General features: G+C 40.8%; 2 protein-coding genes across 2 annotated transcripts in view; both read right to left on the bottom strand.

Moving 5' to 3' along the window:
• Positions 1-24,768, bottom strand: part of LOC311037333 (uncharacterized protein) — a gene marked incomplete at both ends in the record, with an annotated part of 559,758 nt that overhangs the window by 487,481 nt on the left and 47,509 nt on the right. The gene's annotated exons all lie outside the window — the stretch shown is intronic.
• LOC311037063 (tyrosine-protein kinase SYK-like) lies at positions 2,733-13,995 on the bottom strand. The gene is made up of 6 exons (XM_084046128.1): positions 13,839-13,995; positions 10,633-10,842; positions 9,280-9,469; positions 5,759-5,899; positions 3,350-3,462; positions 2,733-3,052 (listed from the first exon to the last, which is right to left on the bottom strand). The coding sequence occupies exons 1-6, from the start codon at positions 13,991-13,993 to the stop codon at positions 2,980-2,982; spliced, it is 882 nt and encodes a 293-aa protein (XP_083902254.1). The 5' UTR covers positions 13,994-13,995; the 3' UTR covers positions 2,733-2,979.

A 24,768-nucleotide genomic window follows, 5' to 3' on the forward strand; every position in this document is an offset into this window, starting at 1 on the left:
AAAGTAACTATAGGTACATGTACTCAATTACTGTACGTAAGTATAATTGAGGTATTTGTACCTTTAGGCTACTTGAGTATTTCCAATTTGAAATTTCCAATACTTTTACTTCTACTCCACTACATCTCAGAGGCAAATATTATACTTTTACTTCACTACAATTATTTGAAAAACTTTAGCTACTTAGTAGTTACTTTGCAGATATAAATGATTACATTATAAACCATACTGTAGCGGCCGAGAAATGCACTATCCAGACCCGGAGTCGAACCCATGACCCACGGCTCATCACTGCGGCCAACAACGCCCTGGCCTGCACCAAAGAAACCAGCTGGCTCAACAGAAGAAGTTGTGGCGTATTGGCGACGCTACAATACATTAACCACTTTAGCCTTTGTTATACATAGGCTATTTGAAAATAGCAGATCTGACTACAAGCTCACAACGGATCATACTTTGGCTATTTTTTCCACAATATTTATCTGTGTAAGCGAGTCAATGCATATAGCAGATTTAAATGGCATGTAGAATGGGGGCTCTCTCTACAATGTGCATTCACCCTCTAAAGTTGTTGTTTCCACTTCAGGTGATAAACTACAGCAGATTAAAAACATGGCAGACTAACAAACATAGTGGAACGTAGTGAACTGGGAACGATCCCGGTGATCCCACTGGCCAGTCCTACGTGTTACCAGTCAAGCCAATAGAATTGAGCCCGTTTGGCAGGTCTGTTCACTTTTTCTGGCTTATTTGACTGTGGGGGCTACACAAGCAACACAGCTGCACCAAACAAATGAATAATGACTGTTAGATGTTCATAGGTGTGTCCAGAGCCAAGCATGATAGACAGTATTAACATCTATAACATTATTCGTTTGATTAGCTGCAGCTGTTAATCGTACTTCCATGTCTTTCTAAATAAAATATTCAATCAATCAAAACCTGTGTTTTTGTACACTGCTGTAGGTTTTCACCTGGAGTGGAAATAGAGTGTAAATGTAATGCCCCTAGGAGAGCTCAAACACATAAAATAAGTGCAAGTATTATACTAAATGTAATGTAATTGATTTTCTCTTTAATGTACAGTTCATTGATAAATATGTGTTGTAACGGCCGAGGAGTGCAACGCTTCGGACTGGAGTCGAACCTTCGCCCCTCGGGACACTAGCCCAGCCTACAACCCCCTGCGCCAAAGGAGCTAGCTCCCATAGTCGACGAAGTTGTGGCATAAGGACGACGCTACAGTATATTACCACTACAGACCACCGACAGACAGGACTGCAGTCTGTCTACCTCAGCCATTCTCTACTGAACGGTCTCGCAGCACCACCCAGTGGGCTGTGGAGGTACTGCCCAAATAGTTTAGACATCATTTTCTGTCGTATCTTAATAACATTTTTACAAGCTTTTAACAACCACAAATACGTGCTAATTAAGTATAATTAACACGTTGACACATTGAGAGCATATGCAACACATTTAAAGAAAGATGTCATTATTCAATATTACAATAATATTATATATATACTATATATTATTAATAAATATTATATTATTAGAATATTATATTAAGCATTTTAAATGGCTGTTATACACTCTCACTATTTTTTCTGACAAGGTTTGGCCTTGTAGAGAGAAATGTCCAAAGTTTTGGCCATTTTGTATGTTTAATACATTTTAGACTTTAGTCATTGAAGTAGAAAAAGTGTCACTTTAATGGTTTTATATATCAGTATTATATTCATTTATTTCATATATCAGTGTTACATTTATATTCAACCTCTGGTCTGGGGCCCACCAGGGGTCCACATGGACTCTTACAGGTCTGTAACTCTGAGAGACACATTGAACCATTCTTTATCTTTGGACCCAAAGATACACACTGTAAAACCCTCAGTGTTTATTTAACTGTGAGACGGACAGTTCCATTTGATCCATTTCAAATAGAGTGAACATAGCAGATCTACAAGCTCACAACCTGTCACATGCTACTTTGACTATTATTGATTTGTGTTGTTGTTGAAAATGTCTAATACAATACAGCAATTCATTAAATTATACAAATGTACTTTCAATATTTAATTCTATTAATATTATTATTAATTCTAAACATTCCAGTACTTTAACTCAAGTATGAAGTTGACTGAGGAACTTTCACCTTTTAACTGAGTAATATTTGACCAGGAGTATCTATTACTTTGACTCCAGTACTGGAGTTGAGTACTTAATTTGTCCAACACTGCTTATAGAGTTTATTATATGAATGTTCTTCACAATGGAGACACACTGAAATGATTGAACCAGTAAACACATGAATATATTTAATGTACTTTTATTATAGAGACCATATAGTACAAGTCAGTGGTTGAATCAGACCATCCACTCATTAGGGAGAGACTGTGTGAACTGAAGTTCACACACAGAAGAGACTGTATGAAGTGCACACACAGAAGGTAAAGTATCAGAACACAACCAGTCACCCCATTGATTTTCATACATTCCATTTGTAACCAGTTATGACCATCATCACCATGCTGTCCAGCAAACCAATAGGGCTGGCAAAGCCCTAGAGCAAAAAATAACTGGAGGCGTGTCCACATAAAAACATAATTTTAACAATTTCTGTACACTTTTTGAAAAAGATCTTCCTCCTAGTATAACCATAATACCTGATGAGTATGTTTTAGGGGGGGGGGGGGATCACTGAAAATCACGGCCCCCCGTCTTTAAAAGCTGTAGAGACGTGGAGACTCCTGTTCCTGAACGAACACTCTATTAGCAGTGATTACTACATTTAACACTTACTTTAACCCCCAAAAACAGCACCTTTTCATGCGCGTCTACATTCCAGTACTAAGCATAGTGCACGGCCCGCCTCTCAAGTCGTTGCATAGTTTGATAAGTTTTGAATGTTGGAAGGAAGGAAGAGGCTGAAGCCTGATTCATGCTTCGTCGTTAACGAAGTGTGAACACGGGGTCTTAATTGTACGTATCGTAGTAATACTCCCGTAGTCTGGGCTCCACCACGGCAAAGGACGGCCGCTCCTCTGAGCTGGAATAAGACAAACGTGTTTACAATTAGTGCCCGTTCCTTCATGAGGTGAATGCTGTAACAGGCGACCTCTGGGTACGTGATTTATTTCGCGTGCTTATTGTGCGTCCGTCTAGATAAGAACGTCTGCTATGTAACTAAAATCCTACTTTTAATCCTAACTCAGACGGTGAAAATAGGAGATCTACAAGGTCACATTGCAAGCTTGTAGATCTGCACTTTTTGCACTTTAAAAAAAATTACAATAAGAAAAAAAGTATTTTTTAAATAAATAGACATTGTTGTTGCATCCCTCACCTGTATGTCCAGCAGTTCTTCATCAGTTCGTACATCTCCAGAGGACAGTTGTTCGGGGGGTCCAAGCGCCCGCCGTGTTCGATCATCTCCATCACCTCTGTCCCCTTCTTGCCCTGTCGACACACACACACACACACACACACACACACACACACACACACACACACACACACACACACACACACACACACACACACACACACACACACACACACACACACACACACACACACACAGTGATGATGTCACCACCCATGTCACCACACAGAAATATGCTACAGTCCAAATGTCCTTAATACAGGGGTCTTCAACAGGGGGTCTGGGACCCCTAGGGGATCCTCAGAGTTACTAGAGGGGGGCGGGGGAATCTTTGTGTGATAAGAACTTTTTTTAAGTGTATTTACATTAACCACTTGAACCCTAGCATCCCTATTCTGGGGAGGGGAACATTAGTCGAAAATAGCAGATCTACAAGCTCACACCACGTTACAAACTACGTTGTAAACCACGTACAGAGCCTCCGGTCAAGTTTACTAAGTCCTGAGTTTTAAATGTCTGAAAATACACGGATGATAGTTGTCTACGAAGCTAAGACAATAAAAGGCCTCTTCTGTTTAGGCAGTGTGTGCTCAGCTATAAATATAACTTCAATCAAATACCACCAAACCTTTTAACCCTTTAAGACCGGGAACGCATCTGTGTGTAATTTCTTTTAGATTCCTTTGGCTATTCAAAAATAGCAGATATACAAAAGTTCATAACGCGGCACCGAGTGCCGCACTTTGAGCTTGTAGATCTGCTATTTTTGAAAAATCGTGAAAATGTGTGCAAATCTTTGAATATACATATTTTAAAGCGAACATTTTTAATGTTCAACTGTTTCAACTTCTGGGGGTCCCTGGAACAAAACATGTTGAGATGGGGGTCCACGGCCAAATACTGTAGAACCACTGATATTACAGCAACATTAGATAGGATTTAGAAGACATTTGTAGAATCCCCCAGAAGCAAAGATTTGAGTAAAAAATGTTTGTGGCATGATTTGTGGCATTTTGTTCAAAACTGGCCACTCCTGCAAACTTTGGATGTCAATGTTAGCCAATCAGGATGGAATATGAAAAATTAAACAGATCCATCTTGATCACATGATTATAGAGATCATGTGTACCGATTTGCGTGAAATTTGGATACATTCTGAAGGCTTAATATCAAAAAATGTGTTTTACATAAGTCGGCCTCCTGGTGGCGCTATGAAAGGCAAATGTGAAAAATGCAGGGCAGTTGTTTTTCCTTGGCCTCTAGGGAGCGTGCATGCAAAGTTGCACGCAGATCGGTGCAGTTATAATTAAAAACACAAATCAGCCTTTTATAGCACCACCATGAGAATGATTTGAAAATGTTCAAGTGGCATTTCTTCCTCGGCCTATTGGGAATGTACGTGTGAAATCTCACGGAAATAGCAAGCTGCGTTCATGATTTGAGGCATTTTGTTGAAAATGGAGCAATCCTGCAAACTTTGGAAGCCAACCTTAGCCAATCAGGATGGAATATGGGGAATTGGACAGATCCGTGTTGATCACATGACTAATAGAGATACTGTGTAGGCCTACTGATTTGCGTGATGTTTGGATACAATCTGTAGGAGTACTGTCAAAAAATGTGTTTTGCAAAAAGCGGCCTCCTGGTGGCGCTATAAAAGGCCTATTTGAAAAATTTGGGGCAGAGGTTCTGCTCTGGCATCCAGGGAGTGTGTGTGCATAGTTTCACTGCGATCAAGCCGACAGTGCCAGAGATTAGCTGTACACAAAATGACAGAATGACGGACGGACGGACGGACGGACGGACGGACGGACGGACGGACGGACGGACGGACACACGGACGGACAGGGGGTAAAACATACTCTAGATAGACAAAAAAACAAGATTTTCCACGATTTCTCCAAAAATAGCAGATCTACAAGCTCATAGCGCGGCACTTGGTGCCGTGCTATGAGCTTGTAGATCTGCTATTTTTGAATAGCGCAAAAAAATCTAAAAATGACACACAGATGCGTTCCCGGTAAATGTGGCTTAAATGTGCTCTGAGGAAGACCCCTGCTTTAATGAGACACTCTTATGTCACACTCTTATGTCATAGTCAAAACATCTGTGTGCGTGAGTGAATTTGTACATAATGGTGTTAGTGAACAGATATTATTTTAGGGTGTTATTCATCCACGTTTTACAGCCTCTAATAGCCAAATGGACAGTACTTTACAGCCTGGCAGAAGGCTGTGTGTGTGTTCTTGCTATGAAATCAAACCTTTGCTTTAACATAAAATAGAAGCTACGCGATATCGCACACCACACACACACACACACACACACACACACACACACACACACACACACACACACACACACACACACCTTGTATGGTTTCTGTCCATAGGAGTAGGCCTCCCACATCAGCACCCCAAAGCTCCAGACGTCACTCTTGGTGGAGAACTTGAGGAAGTTCATGCACTCTGGAGCGTACCATTTGATGGGCCACTTGCCATGGTGGGTCGCCTGGAACGGAACGCACACACATCAGTGTTGTGTTTTACCAGAGAAATGAGCAGCTAGGTCTATGAACACAAGCCCAAAAGAAGCGACTAATATTAGGCCAGTGGTTTTCAACCCTTTTCGTATCAAGTCCATTATTTATTTCGGCATTTCAGCCACAGATTCATCACCGTTTGATGAGATTTAGACTCTCAGACCCAAGGCTTAGACTATTTTGTTATCGTTGGATAAGATTTTGTCCACAATTCCATCCATGCTGTGTTGATGTTGGTACCATAAGGAGAGAGGCAAACGTTGATCAAAATAACAATTCTTTAATTAAGTAATGCAGATGTTTAACAATTATTTAACTCTTGAGAGCGTAAAATTTCATTTTACACTCTCAAGAGTTAAAGATATATAAGGGTCCATTTGGTCACCAACTCTCCTATCATTTAGCTGGGGACCACCTGGAACCCCCTCAAGGACCACTGGTGGTCCCCGGACCACTGGTTGAGAACCACTAATATAGGCCACATGAGCATCGGATATTTGTAAATAGCTGATCTATTCTACAGGCTCTGAGATGCCACGCGTTGTGAACTCTTTGACATTTATAAACTGGAAGATACCCTAGTAGAGTAAAATGATGTATTATACACTGTATTGTATCCTTATCACTATATAATTATGTACTATTGTGCTGCAAACACTGTACTTTATTTCTTATTTATTTCCTTTTGCAAACTGAGCCAGGGGTAGGGCTCGATATGCATTATGCTTCTGCCTGTCCCCTTTTCCAGCTTCTTGGACCATCACCACTCGCACTCGAGCCCCGCACAACAAATCTTCGCACCATGGGGGATCGGGCCTTCTGCTCAGCAGCACCTAGACTGTGGAATGCCCTCCCAGACCATCTGAGAGCACCACAGTCCATTGACATTTTTAAAAGGGGCCTAAAAAGCTTCCTTTTTAACAAGGCATTTGCCTAGATAGAGATGTAGTTGTTTCATATTTTTAAACTTCTACTGTGTTTTGCTGACTTGATTTGAAGTTTATTCATTACACTGTTTTATTTTATTGTTGTTTTATTCTTTCTTTTTTGTTTTTAACCTGTAGCACTTTGAGATTTGTTTCAAATATAAAGTGCGTTACAAATAAAATGTATTATTACGGGGACAGAGCTCTGCTCTGTACACGTATTGTTATTGGCAGTATTCTGTCACTTCTTCTTCTTCTTCTGCCACTTTTCGCAGTTCTGGCTGAACCGCGTTGTCGCTTTTTACGAAACTCGGCCATATGGTAGATGGTCATGAAAAACGATCAAAAAATAATTCTCACAATCTTTCGTCCAAAGGTGGCGCTATAGCACTCAATTGAAAATGCCAACTTTGACCAGGTACAACTCATGCCCTGTTTGACCTACAGCCATGAAACTTGGATACACATATGTGTCTCCTCATGCTGAACAACTTTCACCCTCTGACTTTTGACCTCTGACCTTTAGATCTCCCACCATTTTGAATTATATGAAAAACAGTCATTGGCTCCTAACTTCTGCATTTTTTCATTTATGGAAAATCCGTTGGAAATTTTTGTAGGCAGTGGTCCAAGGTTCAAGTGCTAAACGTTTCGTGCAGATTGCTCAAAAATCCCAGGAGGAGATAGATTTTAACTATTACAGTTTAAAGAAAATTATTCATCTGTGCCTAAAACATACATGCAGACTCACATTTCTTTGAAACTTTGCAGAAATGTACAGGGTCATTCCAAATATCACTGAAACCAATCTTACCCCAATTGGCCAAAAGGGGGCGCTATAGCAATTTTTTGAAAAGGCAGACTTTAAACAGGCATAAGTCATGCCTCGTTTGGCCGAAAGTCGTGAAACTTGCTTACACATGTGCCTTGACTCATGAGGAACACACGTATCGATTTGACCATTAAGCTCCGCCCTTAGATTTTCCGCAATTTTGAGCAGTTTGAAAAACACTTAAACCCGGGATTTTTCAGCTATTTGCGTGAAACTGTATCATCTGTGTGATCTCCTTTTTCACAGTTACTTGTCTGTTGGGCCAATGGCGTCTCCCTTAAATGAATGCCTCACAATCTCAAGGTCGCCAGTTCAAGCCTCACTTGATGTAGACTTAATTTAAGTTGAATTGCAAACAACATGACTGTATCAATGAATACATGTGCAAATGGTAAAGATAACCTGAAATGCTTATTTGAGAGTACGTTTTTTACGTATGACATACTTCATTCTGAAAATAGCTGATCTACAATCTCACAACTTTTCATGGTTTGTGAGCTTGTAGATCGGCTACTTTCATTAGTTTTGGTTCTGAGGAGATGTACAATTTCTTCATTGGTAAATGGCTTGTGAACGAGTGATCTTAGTGTTAGTGAAACAGGGGCTTGGTTCATGAAAGAAGGCAAGAGTTTATGATCTTCAACAGACAATATCAGCCTGGACAAAGCTATAGCACTATAGGTAGTGTTGCAGCCTATTAGTCTGAAGGTTGAGAGTTCGAATCCTGTTAATGGCAGTAGGTTGAGATGTCCAATCAAACCATTATGTTTCCATCTCTCTCTCTCATCAATCTATTGTTTCCATGTCACTCTCTCTCTCTTCAATCTATTCCGTTTCCATGTCTCTCTCTCTCTCTCTATTCACTGGCCCCGTATTATCGCTGCTTGCAGCTATATTTATTATTATTATTCACCATGTATATGAACTTGTGCCTTGGACCTTCTTTTGTCTTGTGATTATGCCTTTTTCAATTTGCACTAATGCACTTGTATATATGTATTTTTTTGTTGTCCAAAAGAGCTGGGAATAAACATACTGAACTGAACTTGTACATCTGCTATTTTCAAAAGAAATCTTGAAAAAAAAGAAAGTGTCTCAGTGCAGTATATGAAGTTGTACTGTGTACCCAGTGGTGGAAGAAGTACTCAGATTTAAGGCCTGTGTTAAAAATGTTACTTGAGTAACATTTACAAAATGTCACTCAAGTAACATTTTGACAACATGTACAAAAGTATTGGCATCAAAATATACTTAAAGTACCAAAAGTAATAGTACTAAAATGTTTGAAAATAGCAGATCTACAAGCTTGTAGATCGGCTATTTTCAAATAGCCTAGGTATAAAACAGAGCTAAAGTGGTTAATGTATGTTTTATAATGTAATAATTTATATCTACAAAGTAACTAGTAACTAAAATGTTCAAATAATTGTAGTGGAGTAAAAGTACAATATTTGCCTCTGAGATGTAGTGGAGTAGAAGTAAAAGTACTGAAAATTGGAAATACTCCAGTAAAGTAAAAAATCCTAAAAAGTGTACTTAAGTACAGTACTTGAGTAAATGTATTTAGTTACATCAAACCCCTACTGTGTACCTTATAGAAGTCTTCGTCCAACTTCAGGGCCTTGGACAGGCCAAAGTCGCTGATCTTGGCGTAGTGCTGGGTGACCAGGAGGACGTTCCTGGCCGCCAGGTCCCGGTGCAGGAAGTTGTGTTCCTCCAGGTACTTCATGCCCATGCACACCTGGTGCACCAGCTCTGTGATGTTCTTCACCGTTAGATGTCTGAACAGATCAATGAGGATGATTAGGGTTCTACAGTACCATTAACTATTAAAACCATCTCTGTGATGTTCTTCACTGTCAGATGTCTGTAGATCAATGAGGATGATTAGGGATCTACCATTAACACATTCAAACCGAACACATCTGTGTAACCACTTAAGCCATTATCTTACACTTTGGCTATTCAAAAATAGCAGATCTACAAGCTCATAGCGCGGCACAGAGTGCCGCGCTATGAGCTTGTATATCTGCTATTTTTGAAAAGAATTTACAAATGTGTGCAAATCATTGATTATATATATATTTTTAAGCGAACATTTTTTGCTTCAGGGTCCCTGGAACAAAATATTTTGAGATGGGGGTCTGCGGCCAAATACATATATTTTTGTTGTTTTGGTTGCTATATCAGTGATGCTCAAACTTTTCCCATGCCAAGGACCCCCAAAATTATATGTATTTGGTCGCGGACCTCCCCATCTCAAAATATTTTGTTCCAGGGACCCCCCAGAAGCAAATATTGGAGTGAAAAATATTTTTTAAATATATATGTATTCAAAGATTTGCACACATTTTCACGATTAAAAATAAATAAATAGCAGATCTACGATAGGCTCTATGCACAGCAGCCATATTGGAAAGATATTGGGCCACCTCTTACTTCCTTCACAGGTGTTACCAATGGTATTAATGAAGGCTCTGTTCCATTCTGGTCAGGGTGCTGATATTGTGCATGTTGGCTCACTAGAAACACTCCATTTCGGTTCCCAAATGGCCCCTTATGGTGGGTGTGTAACTCTGAGAGTGTACAAATGGAACCAAATGGACCTGTGAGGGTCCATTTGGTTCCATTTGTACACTCTCAGAGTTATGGGGGTCCTTGACGACCACTGTGCCACACTAAATGGAACAGAGCCTTAATTAGTATCATTGGTAACACCTGTGAAGGAAGTAAGGAAGGGGCCCAATTCATTCCCAATATGGCTGCTGTGCATAGAGCCTATTCTATACTATGAATGGCCCAATTTTTTTTTTTTTTACACAATGACACAAGATGCATTCAGTCTTAATGGATTTGTGGTCAAGCCAGACAGACAGACAGATAGACAGACAGACAGACAGACAGACAGACAGACAGACAGACAGACAGACAGACAGACACTCACTTGTTCTTCTGCAGGAACTTGTTGAGCGGGCCCAGGTCTGCCAGCTCCATGATGAGCATGAGGCTCTCGGCCTCGCAGATCCCGATCACCCTGACGATGTAGGGGTTGTCCAGCTGCTGCATGACGTCGGCCTCGCGCAGCATGTCCTCCCGCACCGCCGGGTCGTCGTTGTTGTTCTTCAGGATCTTCACCGCCACCATCTTCTCCGTCCTGACCGAGGACACCACCACAAGACATTTAAAACTGCATGTGGGAAAAGTAACTAGAGTGCATTTACTCAAGTAGGCCTACTGAACTTAAAGCTGCACTATGTAACTTTCCTCTTCTACCCTGGATTTGAACCCGGTTTGTGCTGACATTTTTTTACCATTGAGCTAGCCTGCCTGCTTGCTCAGGGGATAAGCATTAACACTTTAATATCGCTCGTTGACGCTCGTTAATGTTATAGGCATCAAGGCAGTTATGTTTCTGCTCTGTCAAATAGGCCAACATCTAATCTAAGATCAGTGGGACTCATTCAAATGACCACCAGTGAGTCCTGGGACTCACTTCATTGAAAACCTAACAACATCACTGTATTATATTATAGTAAGGCGGGAATATGCCGTTTACAATACACGATAGTGCACTTGGTGATACAAGCGCGAAATTTGGCACAGATGTCCTTCATATGACCCTAATTGATAATCAACCTCTGGCCCCGCAAAAATCCTAAGATTTCAAGATGGCCACCACCAGTTTTCAAAATGGCTGCAGCTGGGCCAATGTTTAGGACTATATCACTTTGCTGGGGCTTATTTTAATATGAGAATATGTTCTGGAGGTATTTCTACCAAATGGGATAAAAAATAACATTAGGTTCCAATATGGCGGCATGTTTTCCAATATGGCTGCCAATAAATTGCAGCAATGTGCATCTGCTTATGATTTATCCACATGAGCTTGTAGTACATGTATTAATTACCATACACAGAATCCATTTATGGAACATTTGAAAGTGATTTATTAGCTTGGTAAAGCTTAGTGCTTACTTTTTGTTTTGTTATAAGTCATTATAAACACATTCTCATTTACAATGGTGGCTGGGCAAGTGACAGGCCAGTGTACTAGCAACTGCAACCACAGAGGGGTGTGCAGATAAGTCCGAACTTAAAGCATTTGCAGTGTCCAGAACATGCTTTTTTTACATCCACATCGTGTCAGCTTCTGGCATAATTTGGCAAACAGGACTGCACAAGAGTGACTGGCCCTGTATATGTCCTGCTTGGAATGCACTTCACTTGCATTCACTTCCTTGTAGGAACTACTTCTATAAAGTTCTATCGTACATGAGTACTATGAACTCCTCAATGACTTGCATATGTTTATCATTTATTGCAACAGGTGTTGAACCTAATTTGGAGAAGTTCCCTTTCCATGGAAGGACGAAACTGTGTGGCATCCCCTGAATGCATGAAAGAAGCAAAGACCTGATGACTTTGATTCAATAGCTGATGCAATTTCATGAAGGGAGATCCTTCCCCCCTTCCAAAGGCAATCCACAGCAAATTCAAGCCAAGTCTTTGAACAAGTGAAACTGTTATGTCAACAATGTCAGTATCTGAGGCAGAGCTCAGAGGATAGCATCTGACACATCATGATTCGCAGCTCAGATACTGACGTTGTTGTCATAGCAGTTGCACTTGTTCAAATTAAGTAAGTCTGAAACTTATTGTCAGTATCAGCTGAGAACGCAGGGGTCTTATAGACCCCCTGGTATTGCTGAGGTGGAGTGCCACACTCACCGTACCTACTCATACACTGATCCTGACCAAGCCCATGACCATGTGATCCGAAGGTGAAAGCTCTACCGACTGAGCTACCCAGACACAAAGACTTGGCTTGAAAAAGCTGTCGAAGAACCTCAGATGGATCCCCCTTCATGAAAATGCATCAGCTATTGGATCAAAGTCATCAGGTCTTTGCTTCTTTCATGCGTTCAGCAGATGCCATACAGTTTTGTCCTTCCACGGAAAGAGAAAAAGGTCAGCACCTGTTTGAGAAAATATCCCTATATATATGTAAGCTTTTGTATTTATTGGTGAACATATTGAAAAGTCTGTTGTTGCCCTAGGTCATTAAAAAGTTCCTTCGCCCCTCCCGTATGTATGCAAGAGCTGGCGAGAACTTCTGGGAACTCAGATTATTAAAAAGCTACCAAATCACTTTAAAATGTGCTATAAATTGATTCTGTGTATGGTAATTAATACAAATACATGTGCTACAAGCTCATGTGAATGTACATTTATGCAATTTATCGGCAGCCATATTGGAAAATATGCCGCCATATTGGAACCTAATATTATTTTCTTTATCTTACTTGGTAGAAATACCTTCAGAACATATTCTCCTATATTAAAATAAGGGGGAAATCAAAGATTTACAGCCCCAGCAAAGTGATATAGTCCAAAATGTTGGCCCAGTTGCAGCCATTTTGAAAACTGGTGGTGGCCATCTTGAAATCTTAGGATTTTTGCGTGGCCAGAGGTTGATTATCAATTAGGGTCATATGAAGTACATCTGTGCAAAATTTCGCACATGTATCAGCAAGTGCACTATGGTATCTATCAAATTTCCGCCTTACTATTTAGTTTAGTTTATTGTAGTTTATTTGCACATAAAAACAATGACATTTGATCAAAACAAAACAAAAATGGAAAAAACAAAACATTTATATGAAAAGAAAATATCATAATCAAAACATGATGTGCCGGAGAGGCCAAAAAAAAACAGCTGGGCTTGTCGAGTGGCCTTCTTAAAAGCTATCTTCAAAGCTTAGAATATATAGATATATACTAGAATATATCTAAAACAACAATAATAACAACAATAAAACAAATATATAGAAAGGTCAAAATATCCTTAATAAACGGGAATATGACTATACATATGTATATTTATACATACACATACGTGTATATTATATAAACACACACACATACATACACACCCTACAGCAGAGTGGTTAAGATGTACTTAAGTTGGATAATAATAGCTGCAGTGTTTGTCTCTTGAAAGAGCTGAGGCTAGTACAGTCACAAACACAGGGTCAGTGTTATTAACATACTTCCTCATCTTATAGATGCTACAAACACAGAGTCAGTGTTATTAACGTACTTCCTCATTTTATAGACGCTACAAACACAGAGTCAGTGTTATTAACGTACTTCCTCATCTTGTAGACGCCCCGCATCACGGTGCTAAAGTTCCCGGAGCCCAGCTCTCCGTCCTCCAGGATGATCTGGTGACGTTCCACCTTGGCGCTCCTCAGCTCGTCAGGGTCAGCGTACGGGCTTTCATACACCTCTGTGTCCATGGGCATGGCTTCTGCTCAACACACACACACACAAACACACACAAACGCGCGCGCGCATACATGCACACGCACACGCGCACATGCGCACACACACGCACGCACACACGCATACGCACACACACGCGCACGCATACGCACACACACACACACACACACACACACACACACACACACACACACACACACACACACACACACGTATGGAGATCGTCAGATTAACAACTTAAGCCACTGTTTCCCAAACAGTGTGTCGGGACACATTTTTATGGGTCGTGAGTAAATATCCCCTTTTTTTCTGTTTCCTACATTCAAAAAACATATAAATATATTATTATATATAATCATTGTATGTTAAATTACAACTTTTCATCCGTTAAAAACAATTCCAAAAATGTCCAAGTATGTCATAAATAAAATGAAAAAATAAACAAAAAAGTTTAAAACCTAGTGAAAATAGCCGATCTACAAGCTCACAATGCACATTTTCACATTTTGAGCTTGTAGATCGTCTATTTTATAATAGCCAAAGTTAATAGGGCTGAAGTGGTTAATATGTTGCAATAATAATCAAAATCTACAAAGTAACTAGTAACATGTTTTCAAATAATTGTAGTGGAGTAAAAAGTACAATATTTTCCTCTGAGATGTAGTGGAGTAGAAGTAAAAGTACTGAACATTTGGAAATACTCCAGTGAGTGAGTGAGTGAGTGAGTGAGTGAGTGAGTGAGTGAGTGAGTGCGTGCGTGCGTGCGTGCGTGTGCGTACGTACCTGTCCCTTTGCCGCTCTCGGAGGACTTGTGTGTGGGTTTGCCCCACCAGCTCTGTGTCACAATATTAGACAGGACACAAAACAACACAAAACACCTTCACATGTCAGAGGAAACGGTCTGAAAATGGAACCTATTAAGTAACATAATCTCTCAGACAGATTCTACTAACATAGTTTTTTAACACAAAGATTGATTCATGTAATTCTATTAATGTAAGACATTGGCCACAGCACAACCCTAGATGGTGCTAAAAGCACTGACGCTGAAACACACTACTGTACATCGCAACTAGCAGTGGTGTAAAGTAACTAAGTACATTTACTCAAGTACTGTACTTAAGTACAGTTTTGAGGTACTTTTACTTTAACTTCACTTGAATATTTCCATTTTCTGTACTCTTACTTCTACTCCATTACATGCAAATATTGTACTTTTACTTCACTACAATTATTTGTAAACTTTAGTTACTTTGTAGATTTTGATTATTATTACAAAACATACATTAACCACTTCATTTCGGCCATTTGAAAATAGCAGATCTACAAGCTCACAATGCGTCACGATGCGACGCATTGTGAGCTTGTAGATCTGCTATTTTCAAGATATTTGTATACATTAGAAAACTTGAAATTCTGCATAATGACTACTTTTACTTTAGGTACTTTTTGATGCCAAAACTTTTGTACTTCAATTTTTTTGACGTTTACTTGTAACAGAGTATTTCTATATTGCAGTATAGATGCTTTTACTTACAACTAGTAATAAATCAATCAATCAATCAATCAATCAATCAATGAAGTTGGAGCACCTTTAGTCGTCTGGGTACAGAAGTGAGCATGAATCGTTTGAACATGCCCGCTACGGCCCCTCCCTGCAGAGAAGGACCAGAACACATTCATAGGAATTAGAGGTGTAACGATAGTAACTGCATCGAAAAATCGTTTTGAATTTTCAGCTATCTACTATATCGATATGCAAACAGTAAAGTATTGTATCGTTTGACTTTGTATCGTATCGAATCGTTTTGCAATGCAAATAATACATTTTATCAATAATAAGTACTTTTAAGAGGAAAAAACAGAAAGAGGGGTTTATATCCAGTATCCAGGTATTTATTTTTCACACAGAATTTTTGGGTAAATACATAGTTACTATATCGATTTTAAATCATTGAATCGAATCGTATCGCTCTAAACCTGTCCTGTATCGTTCATGTATCGTATCGACTAAATCACTGAATCGAAACGTATCGTATCGTTCTAAAGTAACCTGTATCGTTCATGTATCGTATCAACGACCAAGTATTGTGATACGTATCGAATCGTTGTTAAAGCGTATCGTTACACCCCTAATAGGAATTATTCATTTGGATGAATTAGATAAATGTCATAATAATCAATCAGGTCAGTCAGGTATAGAGATATTATAACATGTTATACTTACATGGTGGTCGCCTGGCATCCCAGCTGTACGATGACAACACATACAGTTATTAATAAACAATAATAACACATGCAGTCATTAATAAACATAACACAATGTTGATCTATTCCATGACATTATTATAGATGCCAGCCAGGAAAGCACCTAAAAAGCTAATCTATTTTTCTTTTTTTCCTTTTAAATTAGTATTTCACCATGTTCAACCGTATCTTCATATAATCGGTTCTTCTCACTAAAGCTCATTAAGAGGTTTCTGTCTACTAGCTCTGTCTCAACACTGGGCTGTATGGACAGTTCAGAAACCTTAATCTTAAAGACGTCATTGGTAGACAGCTTTGGTCGTTTCAAACAAGATTTGAAATACATTTTATTTTATTTTATTTTTATGAATACAAGAACAAAAGGCTTCTATTTCAGCATGCTACATTTACAGGAAGAGAATGAAATGAATGTCTGTAGCTTGCATTAGCTTGGAATCCCCCATGGATGATGTCACTGGTAGACAGGTTTCTGAACTGTCCACAGCCCTCCTCTGAGACACAGAGGAGTGAGGGGAACAGACATGATGCCTTCTTATTATAATGATCATTAGTGAGGACCAATTACGAAGATATTATGGACCAATTATGCGAAGATAACATTGAAAATTGGTGAAGCGCTCCTTTAAGATGTGTAGCAAGCTCCCTAGGAAACGTGTGGATATATGCAGTGTGTGTGTGTGTGTGTGTGTGTGTGTGTGTGTGTGTGTGCGTGCGTGCGTGCGTGCGTGCGTGCGTGCGTGCGTGCGTGCGTGCGTGCGTGCGTGCGTGCGTGCGTGCGTGCGTGTGTGTGTGTATAAAGGATCCCTGGCTAATAAGCCTTATATGCCTTAATACATTATAATTGCCCTCTATAACTAAATGTAAATGTGTAAAATGTAAAGACAATCCCGTCGCAAGTTGATTGATGTCATATGCCTATGTGTGGTCCAGACCTTTTTTCCAGGAATGTATGGAATGTATTTGCAAAAACACAACTCTTCATAAGGTTAATATGAGCATCAAATCAATATTTTATATGTTTTATTAGCACATGCATTCCATACATTGAAGGGCTGGACCACACATGGACAAATGACATCATCAACTTAGGACGGGCATTGTCCCTCTTGAGTAAAAGATGAACTGTTTCTAAAATAAATAAAATATTTAAGGTGTTTTTAATTTAAAATTGTAGTTATAGAGGACACTTACAATGTATTGAGGCATACAAGGCTATCATCTGTATGTTTCCCCATGCCTGCCAATTAGTTAGTTTGTCTCTTTTTTTCTGTCTGCGTCCACAACTGTCAGTCTGTGGTAGCTTGTTTTCTCTTTCTCGTTCTCTGTCCATCTCTGTCTCTTTGTCTCTGTTTCTGCATCTGTTTCTGGTCCAACATTCTCTGCCTTTGTCCTCAGTCTGTTTCTGATTACCTGACATGTTCACACTGTTCTGTGCTGTCCAGTTAGTTCAGTCCTGTTAGTTCAGTCCTGTGTTACTATCTTATTACTTTCCACTCTATTAGTTTGGTTATGTCTGGTCCTGTCCAGTAACCCAGCCCTGTACTGTACTGTACTGTACTGTACTGTACTGTACTGTACTGTACTGTACTGCCCAGCCCCAGTCAGTCCATGTTTATTACTGTCCAGACTTTGTCACTCCTGTCCAGCCTAGTTTAGTGTAGTGTTCCCTAGCTTCAGAAGAGTCCTTTAAAGTGTATTAAATGTATATTAATGAAGCCCAGGCCTGTCAGCAGGTATATCTCACCTGTCTCGTCTGCTGTGGTGTCTCTGGGCTCTTCATATTCATATTCATACTCTTCTTTTCTATTAACATGTGGATTCATGTTAATGTGTATTTTCACACATTTAAACCCCTCAATATTTAGTAAACTTTACCTGTGGCTGTGTACTTGGTCTGCTCTTTTTTTCTCACTCTACACCAAACCTCTTTGCTGAAAATAACTGGTGAATGCTCCCCCCAGAAAAAAAAGAAGAAGAAAAAAAAAATATATATATATATATATATATATATAAATAGATAGAGATATAGATATAGATATATATATATAGAGAGAGATAAAGATAGATATAGGCCTATAGTTAACACCCCCCGCCCCTTTCTGAAAATAGCAGATCTTCTAAAGCACAAATTACAAATTTAGTTTTTTTAATGTCAATACATTGCTACAGTAAATACAAATGTAGACATTTTCCTGAATAAAGCAAATTCAGGAAAATGTGCTTTATTCACGTATCACATATGTATCATAGTGAGAAAAAAACTGTCAGCGGGGAGTGTTGGGCGGGAGGATCGTAGGACGAAGGCTCTACATCCTCCCGATGGGACGTTGTCTTAGACAAGGGTGTTTAGTGTGTTTAGTGGCAAAAAAAAGAATAAAAAAATTAAACCAGACCAAAACATTGTATAAATCTTATGCAATTCATAATATAAATCCTTTAAGAATATATTTTAACCAAAGTTTTTTTTGTATTACTGTGTTAATACATTTGAAATGTTTTGGTAGGACATAGACCGGTGGGATTTCTGAAATATGTGATTGTTAGAGGCATTTGGGGGTAAAAGTTGGGAACAAGGCCATTTTACATAATTCAAGGGTGCTGAATCAGAAAAACACTGTTCCCAAGCAAAATTCTTAGTGCTTAACCTCCTAATTTGCATATCAAAATGGCTGCCGATTTTGAAGTATTTCTTAAACAACTCTATAACAAAGCAAGCAAATCTGACAAATAAAGTGTATATATTTATGTTCTGAGGGTCATACAATTTGTGGAAGATATTTGTAATGTAATAAATTTAAATAAATGTAAATAATGTAAATAAATATGCAAATTAGAGGCCACCATTACATAAAATGATGTACCGTAGTACTCAAACGGTGCAAAAGGTGCATCCCCCTTATTTTGTTTCTAATTATCTGTATTTTTGGCATCCTTAGGACATCTAAAATACATACTTTTTCCCCATGCTAAATGTTTAGTTTTTGACCTTCTAATCTGCATATCTGAATGGCTGCCAAATTGGCAAATTCGCACCTTTATCTTCAATAACTCTGTGGCCAGGCAAGCAAAATTGACAAATGAAGTGTCTATATACAGTTTATACAATGTGAGTAAATAATTTGTAAGTAATATAATAATATAATATAATATAATATAATAATCAGCCTACTCCGAAGTATGCAAAATAGCGGCCCCCATAACAGATAACGGTTTAGTACTCTAAAGATACTGTATTGGCCATTGTTGAACGAAAGTCTAGACACTAGACCACATTCATACAAGGAGGTTGATCATCACTCCGTTGATGACATGCACACATGGCACACATTTCCGGCATTTGCAACAACGTGTTGTGCATTGCTTATGGCATGCACATGAAATCATTTCTATAGGCTATACTAGCATGGAACAGGTTGGACTAAGCTAGAGTAGGTTGTACTAGGTTGTACCAGACTCTAATACTCTCTATTAGGCTTTACTAGTCCCTTGTCAGCCCTGTAGATACTCAAACCATAGGGACTAACCACTGTGTACACAGGCCATAGCTTGTGTGTGCACGAGCAATAGTTTTGCATGAACCTTTGTAGACCATAGTACAGATCTGCCTTGTACAGCCTAATATAGCCTAGTACAGCCTAGCAAAGCCTACTAGAGATTAAAAAATCACACCCTGTGTGAAGGTAGCGGCGCCTTTGATACATTTTGTCATCGATATGTGTTTATAATGTGTTTATAGCCATGTGTCACGTGAAGCTTGACCAATCACTTTGTTGACGCACCTGACCAATCAGAACGTTGACGCACACGGACAAAGTCAGGTATAGAGCGGCTAGCGCCGCTAAAAAGCCTATTAGAGACCAGTAAAGTCTAGTACAGTATAGCCTAGTACATCCAAGACGCCTGATTATGGATTCCACCAACGCTCCAGGATTTAGACCCGCCTTACGTGTCTGATTGGCTCCCTGGCAGGCATAGTTTTACTGAGGTTAGGGTTAGGGTTAGGGTTAGGTTTAGGCATAGTCTTACTGAGGTTAGGGTTAGGGTTAGGGTTAGGTTTAGGCATAGTTTTACTGAGGTTAGGGTTAGGGTTAAGGTTAGGTATAGGCATAGTAGCAAAAACGAGAACTGTCAATCACAGCGACTACTGACCAATCGCAGCGCACGCTCAGCGGGTTTGCCAGGACGCGCGTGGGATTCATAATAACGCATCCAAGACTAGTCCAGCCTTTTGGGAGAACAGACTAGGGGAGGGTGGTACAGGCTATACTAGCATGGAACAGGCTGGACTAGGCTAGACTAGGTTGTACTAGGCTGTACTAGACTCTAATAGGCTCTATTAGGCTGTACTAGGCTCTTGTCCGCCCTGTAGATCCTCAACCCATAGGGACTAACCACTGTGTACACGGGCAATAGCTTGTGTGTGCACGAGAAATAGTTTTGCATGAACATTTGTAGGCCAAAGTAAAGTACTGCCTTCCATAGCCTAATAGAGCCCAGTAAAGCCTAGCAAAGGCTGCTAGAGCTGAAAGCAGACTATTAGAGCCCAGCAGAGACTAGTAAAGTAAAACCTAGTACACCCAGGTCTAGCCTAGTCCAGCCTGGTGGGAGAACATAATAGGGGAGGGGGTACCAGGCTATGCTAGGACTGATAAGGCTGGACTAGGATAGATGAGGCTGTACTAGGCTGTACTAGACTCTAATAGGCTATATTAGGCTGTACTATGCTCTTGTCAGCCCTGTAGATCCTCAACCCATAGGGACTAACCACTGTGTACACGGGCAATAGCTTTGTGCACGAGCAATAGTTTTGCATGAACCTTTGTAGACCATAGTACAGATCTGCCTTGCACAGCCTAATAGAGCCTAGTACAGCCTAGCACAGCCTACTAGAGCTTAAAACAGCCTATTATAGACCAGTAGAGTCTAGTATAGTACAACCTAGTACACCCATGACTAGGCCAGCCTTTTGGGAGAACAGAATAGGGGAGGGGGTACAAGGCTATGCTAGGACTGATAAGGCTGGACTAGGATAGATTAGGCTGTACTAGACTATAATAGGCTCTATTAGGCTGTGCTAGGCTCTTGTCAGCCCTGTAGATACTCAGACCATTGGGACTAACCACTGTGTACACGGGCAATAGCTTGTGTGTGCACAAGCAATAGTTTTGCATGAACCTTTGTAGACCATAGTACAGATCTGCCTTGTACAGCCTAATATAGCCTTGTACAGACCAGCACAGCCTACTGGAATTTAAAACAGTCTATTAGAGACCAGTAGAGTCTACAACAGTAAAGCCTAGTACACCCAGGTCTAGCCTAGTCCAGCCTTTTGATGGAACAGACTAGGGGACGGCGATATAGGCTATACTAGCATGGAACAGACTGGACTAGTTAAGACTAGGTTGTACTAGGCTCTATTAGGTTGTACTAGGCTGTGCTAGTCCCTTGTCAGCCCTGTAGATACTCAGACCATTGGGATTAACCACTGTGTACACGGGCAATAGTTTGTGTGTGCACGACCAATAGTTTTGCATGAACATTTGTAGGCCAAAGTAAAGTACTGCCTTCTATAGCCTAATAAAGCCAAGTACAGCCTAGCTAAGCCTGCTAGAGCTGAAAACAGACTATTAGAGCCCAGCAGAGTCTAGTACAGTAAAGCCTAGTACACCCAGGTCTAGCCTAGTCCTAGGACTAGGCAGTAATAGGCTGGACTAGGCTGGACTAGGCTGGACTAGGCAGGGCCCATCGGGGGTGGGGGGGGGGACACAAGCCTGTATGGCAATCAACTGAAAAGTTAGGCTACATAGCTTAAAATTTCAGCCTTTCCCTGTTGGCCGTCTAAGTGCATCTAGGAAGTTTCATAGGTTTTCGATGCTGGGAATTGGAGTTATGGCTGTTTAAAGCCCAGCCAATAGGAACACAGAGGGGCGGGGCTTAATACATTTCAGCTAGTCCCTGTTGGCCGTCTAAGTGTACCTATAGCCATCCCCATCCCACTCTATATAGTTGTGTTGAAAGTAGTTTGTGTTCAGTTATCAGTACCAGTTCTGTGGCTCTAACTCATTCTGGGGGTGAGTTATACATGGGGGCAATTTACTTTTTGGTCATCAGGGGCCAAATGTACCAGGATTTTTACATGATCTAAATATGTATTTTAGATGTCTTAAGGATGGTAAAAATACAGATAAGTAGAAATAAAATAAAACTAGAAAAAGTGCTCCTCGGAGCACAACTCTCCGCCAGAAGACTTGTGTTGGTTCGAAGGTCGCGAAGGTCGCTATCCCTCTTGTATATGTAAGTGTCCTATCCATCCTGTCTGGGTAAGTGTCCTCTTCCGTTCATTCTGTGTAAGTGTCCTATCCCTCCTGTCCTATCCGTCCTGTCTATGTAAGTGTCATATCCCGCCTGTCTATATAAGTGTCCTATCTGTCCTATCTGTCCAATAAGACAGATAGGAACAATTGGACCGCGACTACTTGACTACTTCCGGTTCGAAGGTCTGGGAGTGAGCTAGTGGCCGGATTTTCGGTATTGGAATCTGGCTTATCACAGTGACACATGTATTTATAGGTCGCTATCCCTCTTGTATATGTAAGTGTCCTATCCAACCTGTCTGGGTAAGTGTCCTCTTCCGTTCTGTCTGTGTGAGTGTCCTATCCCTCCTGTCTGTATAAGTGTCCTATGTCATATCCCTCCTGTCTATATAAATGTCCTATCTGTCCTATCTGCCAATTATGTATCGGCCATGCAGCCATTTCATGGTTCCCGTCTTACCTCACTCTGACAGTGGTGAAGACACTGTCAGAGTGATGCCATGTATATATAGGCCCGGTGGCGTCACTAGCCAATCAGATCACAGTATTTCACGTGTCACGTGAGGCTTGACCAATCGGTGTGTCATGTTTAGAAAGTGAAAACGCAGTGATAACAATACTCTCCTGGCGGAGAGTAATAAGGGGGATGCGGATGGATCACTTTAAGTACGAAACCGTTTTCTGTAATAGTGGCCTCTAATTCGCATATCTATCTATCTATCTATCTTCTATATATATACAATTTGAATCCTGCGCCATGTCGGTTGTCAGTATGTATGTACGTTGTATGTGGCCAGTGTGACGTCATATGACATCACGGTCGTGACATCACGATGAGACACGCCAGTGTGACGTAATCTCACGACAGCATGACATCACATCCTACCTATAAATAGGTAGGATGCACCAGTTCGACGGCTTCCATCCTCAACACAACCCACGCCGACGACTCGCACCAGTTCGACGGCTTCCATAGTGGGTTTTGGTCATTGGAGAGGTGATGCACGTCACCTCTTTCTGAAGTGGGTACTTTCAAAGCCTGCCGTGGATTTAGGAGAGCACAAAACTCTCTCTCACACTGTGAGGTGCCTGTAAGGTGGCACTGCAAAGTGAACGACGCGTCACGCTAGACGTTCGGGCCGCGTAGTATATATACAATTTGAATCCTGCGCCATGTCGGTTGTCAGTATGTACGAACGTTGTATGTGGCCAGTGTGACGTAATCTGACATCACGCCACATCACGCCAGTGTGACGCGCCATCAGTATGCCATCAGTATGTACGTTGTAACGTTGTATGTAGCCAGTGTGACGTAATCTGACATCACGCCAGTGTGACGTAATCTGGCATCACGACAATATGACATCACATCCTACCTAACGTTGTATGTAGCCAGTGTGACGTAATCTGACATCACGCAATCTGACATCACGATGAGACAATATGACATCACATCCTACCTATAAATTCTAGGATGCCGTCAGATCGCACCAGTTCGACGGCTTCCATAGTGATAAATAGTAATAATCTATACAAGGAACTCTCTCCACCACAACAACTCTCTCCACCACAATGACGACAGCTCAACGGCTGGAGAAAAAGCGCCATACAGAGGCACAGAGACGCTCTTTGGAGACGGCAGAGGCCAGAGGTAACTACTTCACTCCATCAACACACACACACCACCACACATTAGCTCTTACCTTTCTCACATGGAGCACCACTGCCCATTCAACTACCTCACATCCACCTCTCTTCTCTTCACAGCTCAACGGCTGGAGAAACTGCGGCACACAGCGGCACAGAGACGCTCTTTGGAGACGGCAGAGGCCAGAGGTAACTACTTCACTCCATCAACACACACACACCACCACACATTCGCCCTTACATTTCTTACATGCCGCACCACTGCCCATTCAACTACCTCACATCCACCTCTCTTCTCTTCACAGCTCAACGCCTGTCACACATAGCACTTATTACACTGCCAGCTCCACCATTACACCAACAACACACACACACCACCACACATTCACCCTTACATTTCTTACATGCCGCACCACTGCCCATTCAACTACCTCACATCCACCTCTCTTCTCTCCACAGCTCAACGCCTCGCCAAACAGCGGCACGCAGCGGCACAGAAACACTCTTTGCAGACGCCAGAGGCCACAGGTATCTACTCACATTTTCACATTATGCCTGTCACACAT

The sequence above is a fragment of the Gymnoscopelus microlampas genome, assembly GCF_963454915.1.
Source record: "Gymnoscopelus microlampas genome assembly, chromosome: 21".
Classification (NCBI taxonomy): domain Eukaryota; kingdom Metazoa; phylum Chordata; class Actinopteri; order Myctophiformes; family Myctophidae; genus Gymnoscopelus; species Gymnoscopelus microlampas.